At 56.5% G+C, this 4,534-nt stretch overlaps 1 protein-coding gene across 3 annotated transcripts in view; it reads right to left on the bottom strand.

The window, feature by feature from the left end:
- IRF5 (interferon regulatory factor 5) overlaps positions 1–1,531 on the bottom strand; it is a 7,683-nt gene extending 6,152 nt beyond the window's left edge. For all 3 annotated transcript variants that reach the window (XM_008063595.2, XM_021715279.1, XM_008063596.2), the window contains exon 1: positions 1,328–1,531. In XM_008063595.2, coding sequence (XP_008061786.1) covers positions 1,328–1,522 — 195 coding nt within the window. In that variant the 5' untranslated portion in view covers positions 1,523–1,531. The remainder of the gene's footprint in view (positions 1–1,327) is intronic.
- Positions 1,532–4,534: the final 3,003 nt, after the last annotated feature.

Raw genomic sequence — 4,534 nt, 5'->3', positions numbered from 1 at the left:
CAGGCAATCCACTCACTTCAGCCTCCCAAGGCGCGGGATTACAGGCTGAGCCACTGAGCCCAGCTCATTATTACATTTTTATACACCATTATTATATGGCAATAAAAAAGATTGATGATATATTTTAATCATATTTTAAAAATAGTTTGTTCCCAACGTAAAGAAATGATAAATGTCCGAGATGATGGATATGCTAGTTAACCCTGATCTGATCGCTATACATAATAAGTATCAAAATATCACTATGTACCCAATAAACATGTAAAATTCTAATTTTGTTAACTGAAAAATAAAAAAAATTTGGCTGGGCGCAGCGACTCAAGTCTGTAATCCCAGCACTTTGGGAGGCCAAGGCGAGAGGATTGCCTGATCCCAGGGGTTCGAGACCAGCCTGGGCAACTTAGCAAGACTTCATCTCTACAATTAAAAAAAAAATTTAAAGAAGGAAGGGACTGAAGGAGGAAACATTTAAAAACTTTTTTTTTTTGAGTTGAAGTCTCTCTCTGTCACCCAGGCTGAAGTGCAGGGGCATGCTCATGGCCACCACAGCCTCGACCTGCTGAACTCAGATGATCCTTCCGCCTCAGCCTTCCAAGTAGCTGGAACTACAGGCATGTACCACCACGGCCGACTAATTTTTGATTTATTGTAGAGACGAGGTCTTACCAAGTTGCTGAGGCTGGTCTCAAACGTGTGGGCTCAGGCAATCCTCTAGCCTCAGCCTCTCAAAGTGCTGGGATTACAGGCTTGAGCCATGGCGCCTGACCTAAAAACTTTTAAAGATTATCCGTGAATTTTTGGCTTCTTTTGGTGTACATGCACACTGAACATGTACTCACGTGCCAGAAGAGTGAAACAAGATCAAAGGGTCAGGAAGAGTTACAGGAAGGTTTCCTGGGTGCTCTTTTGCTCTGGGGTACACATTAGAAAAGGTGTACCCCCTTAGCCAGGCATGGTGGCACACTGAGTCTGAGGTGGAAGTCTGAGGTGGGAAGATCGATTGCTGGAGCCCAGCGGGTTGAGGCTGCAGTAGCCATGAGAGTGCCACTACACTCCAGTCTGGGCAGCAGAGTGAGACTCAAAAAAAAAAAAAGAAGAAGAAAGAAAAGAAAAGGTATAGCCTGTGACTATGTCTGTATCCCCTTAGTCCAGACCTGATGTCACCTGCTGCAAGGTAACTGGGAGTGCGACCTTGAGAGGGGGGCGTATGTATGAGGAGTGTGTGTGTGTGTGTGTGTGTGTGTGTGTGTGTGTGTGTGTGTATTCTTCTGGGGAACAAATGCCCTGGAGATTCAGACAGTAGCCCCTACCCCCGCCCAGGGCTTACCTTGAAGATGGTGTTATCTCCATCCTGGCTGGGACCATGCCTCGTGGCGTGTCTCCAGGGGATGTAGAAGAATTTCTTCTCCCCGTTGACCCACTGGAGCCCTGGGTACTGGCCGCTGTTCACCTGGGCCACCAGCCAGGGCTTTAGCCTCACTCGGCGAGGTGGGGCAGCAGCCCCGGAGAGGGCCTGGTTCATGACAAAGGGGTCTGTGGGAGAAAACCAGAGGGCACCTCAGCGGATTTGCAGCCACAGGTAGATGGGGGGCTGCCCAGGGAGCTGGGCCATGGGCCATGAGGGATGGCCTCTCCTGTCCATCCAGGTGTTCAAGGCCAAGACTCTTATCCAGCCTCAGCTTCCTTGTCACAGGGTCGCTGCATTTTGTGTTCAGGGGAAAGAAGAGGAGGAGAGTTATGCTGCAGTGGATGCAATGGGTCCTCTGCCCAGATGCCCTGGGCCAAACCAGGGCCTCCATTCCCCAGCTGCTGACAGAGCCGAGTGTCCAAAAACCACCCTCCACTACTTGTGCTGTAGGTCAGGACAACTCTCACTCCAGGAGGGCTGCACACAGTCAGTTACTGCCTGACACCCAGAGACGAACACCTGACTGTCTTATCTCAAGGTGGGCTCCCTGAGAGATAGAGCTGAGGCCAGCCTCCAGCCGAGTCCACCACCCTGCTCTCATTGTTCCCTGCCTTGGTCCGGACTGCTGGACCTCTGTCCCATGAGAACAACCCCCTTTTGCCGGAAATGCCCTCAGCAAGAATCCCATCTCAGGCCTCCAGGAAGCCTGGCCTTAGAGGACAGCAGAACATTCCAACGGAGCGTGGGTTTCTGCACCAGTTCTCAGAGCTTCCTGGCTTCCTCCGTCTTCTTCTGAGAAGCTTCCCCCAACCTCGAGATCTTTAGAGAACTCCCACCAACCAACGCAGCCTCCCTCCAGTGAGGACAGTGGCCCTCAGACCTAGATGCGACCTTCCAGGATCGTTCACTTCCTAGACTCTTGGTCCTCCTCTCCTCCCGCGGGACACACATTCACACAGGACTTAGGAAGGTCCTAACATTCGCCAGGGCTCATGCTGCCTGCAGCTGCAGGAAATACCAAGGCAAGGCCTAACGGCCACCCACCTTCCCCTCACAATCACCACCTCACCGGAGTCAGGCCAGCCGGACCCTGGCTCCTCCCCTCCACCTGCTCAACCCCTCCCAGCCCTGAATCGGAAGCTCCGTGGTCCTGAGCCCCCTTCCGCCCCTCTCCACTCCTAGGACTTCTCTTCCTCCCCTTGGCCACACCCTTGGCCCTTAACTTGAGACCTTAGGGTCAGACACAAAAAGGACCATGCTATCATACGTCACAGCCCTCAGAGGGGAGTCTGTCGCCCAGCAAATAAGAGACAAAGGGTTGAGCTGACTCCCCTTCTGTCTTTCCAGGCCTGCTGGGGCCTTGCAGCACGGAGCCTCAGTTTCCCCTGAAGTCCCCGTCCTGGTACCTTTCTCGGATGCACTTGTCCAGGGCCACCTCCACACTGCTGGAGTCCCCTCTGCAGGACTCCCTCCAAGCAGGGCCCCGCGTGGCCTCCAGGGACCAAGGAAGGTGGGCGTGCACCCGCTCTGCCCCCGCCTCAGAAGACTGGGAGCTAAGTTCCTCTTTCTGCCCTCGCCTCCGCCCAGCCCCAGGGGAAATGAAAGTGGCCCCAGGGACGACACAAAACCTGACTCACTGTGCGCTGAGGGAGGAAGATGTGGAGAAAATCCACAAGTGGGTCCCTGAGACCAAAGTCTCAACCTGCTGCCCTAGGGCCCTGTCGACCCCCAACCTGCCGGCAGCCATGGCACAAGTAGTGTGGTTCGGAGCACCCATCTGCATCTGCGTGTGTAGCCCCCCTGAGAGGCTCATCCTAGACTAGAGGGGTGCTGGCCACCAGCAGCAGGCAATTCTGGCCAAGTGGGAGTGGACAAGAGGAAGCTCAGAGTGGGGTGGGAGCCTCCCAGTGACCACCGCATGCATGGTTAGGCTCTCAAGTTGGGCCAGGAGTGGTGAAGCTGATAGAACAGAACTTCCAGGCTCCCTGCTGCCCAGGTCCGGGAGGAGTTGGAGAGTCCCCTGTCTGACCTGGCACAACCCTTCTGAGTAGTACAGAGCAAGGTTTTGAAATGACAGCGCCAGCGTGGTCAGCAAGCTGCGGTCCCTACAGAAGGCCTGGGAGGGTGTGGAGAAGGGTCCTCACTCCAGGCTTGGCCAGGCGGAAGGACGCTGCCCACCACGCACAGAAGGGTCTTCACCTCAAGTGTGATGCCGGCGGTCAGCTCCACAAGGGCCCTAGCTCGAGCAGCAACCATGCCCCCAGAGCATCTTCCTGCCCAGGAGAGGGCTTACATCTGATTCAGACCATCCCAGTGCCCCCAGTTCTGAATTTCAGTCTCTAAGCAGGTCTGCCTTCTCAGGGCTCTGGGCTTGGGGCGAGACAGCTGCAGCCCCAGGCCTGGTGTGTGCACTTGAGTCCTGGAAAGTGGGGAGGAAAAGACACGACGACTTCTACAGAAATGTCCAAGGGATGAGGGCTGCAGAGGGCCTGAGGAAGTCAGTCCCCGCGGTGCTACAGGCAGCAAGGCAACCAGAGGGTAGCCCTGGAACTCTGCAGAGAGGTAGGGAGAGCCCCTGGCTCAGCGCGAGCTGGGCTCTGGCCCCAGGAGACAGCCTGTGAAGACCCACAACCCTTGGGCACCAGAACCCTAGGGAGGAAGCTCCCTATCCTGGTGGGAGTGGTCTCCTAAGCAGGCCCCTGCTGCCTCCATGTCCGGCTGGGTGTGGACCTCCTTGCCTCGCTGCAAACCTCACTCCCAGCTCAGGGAAGCTCAGGAGGTTCCCTGCACCCGGCCTGACCCTACATCCCGCCCCCTGGGGGAGCTGACCACACCCGGGCTCTGCTGCCCTCCTGGTCCAGGCAGGCTGAGACTCTGGGGCAGCAGGAGGGGCAGGAAGGAGCCTCCCTCCTCTTCTTCCACCGGGCGGGGTGGGGGAAGTCCAGATGCAGGGGGAAGCCCCCCAGGAGGGGTTTAGGTACAAAGGGTAGTTTCCCAGCCTTCCCTGGACGCCTGCCCGAGCCCCTCGGTCCCAGCCTGAGGCCCACAGCTCATGGCGGGGCGGGACTTGCCTCTGCGGACAGCCCATCCGAGGTCTCCGGGCTCCTCCGTCCACCCAGCCCGTGC

Source organism: Carlito syrichta, unplaced genomic scaffold (genome assembly GCF_000164805.1).
Source record: "Carlito syrichta isolate Samal-C Ts95f unplaced genomic scaffold, Tarsius_syrichta-2.0.1 Scaffold306949, whole genome shotgun sequence".
NCBI classification, from domain to species: Eukaryota; Metazoa; Chordata; class Mammalia; order Primates; family Tarsiidae; genus Carlito; species Carlito syrichta.
Note: the sequence above shows the minus strand (reverse complement) of the source record. Positions and strands in the feature narration are given on the sequence as shown.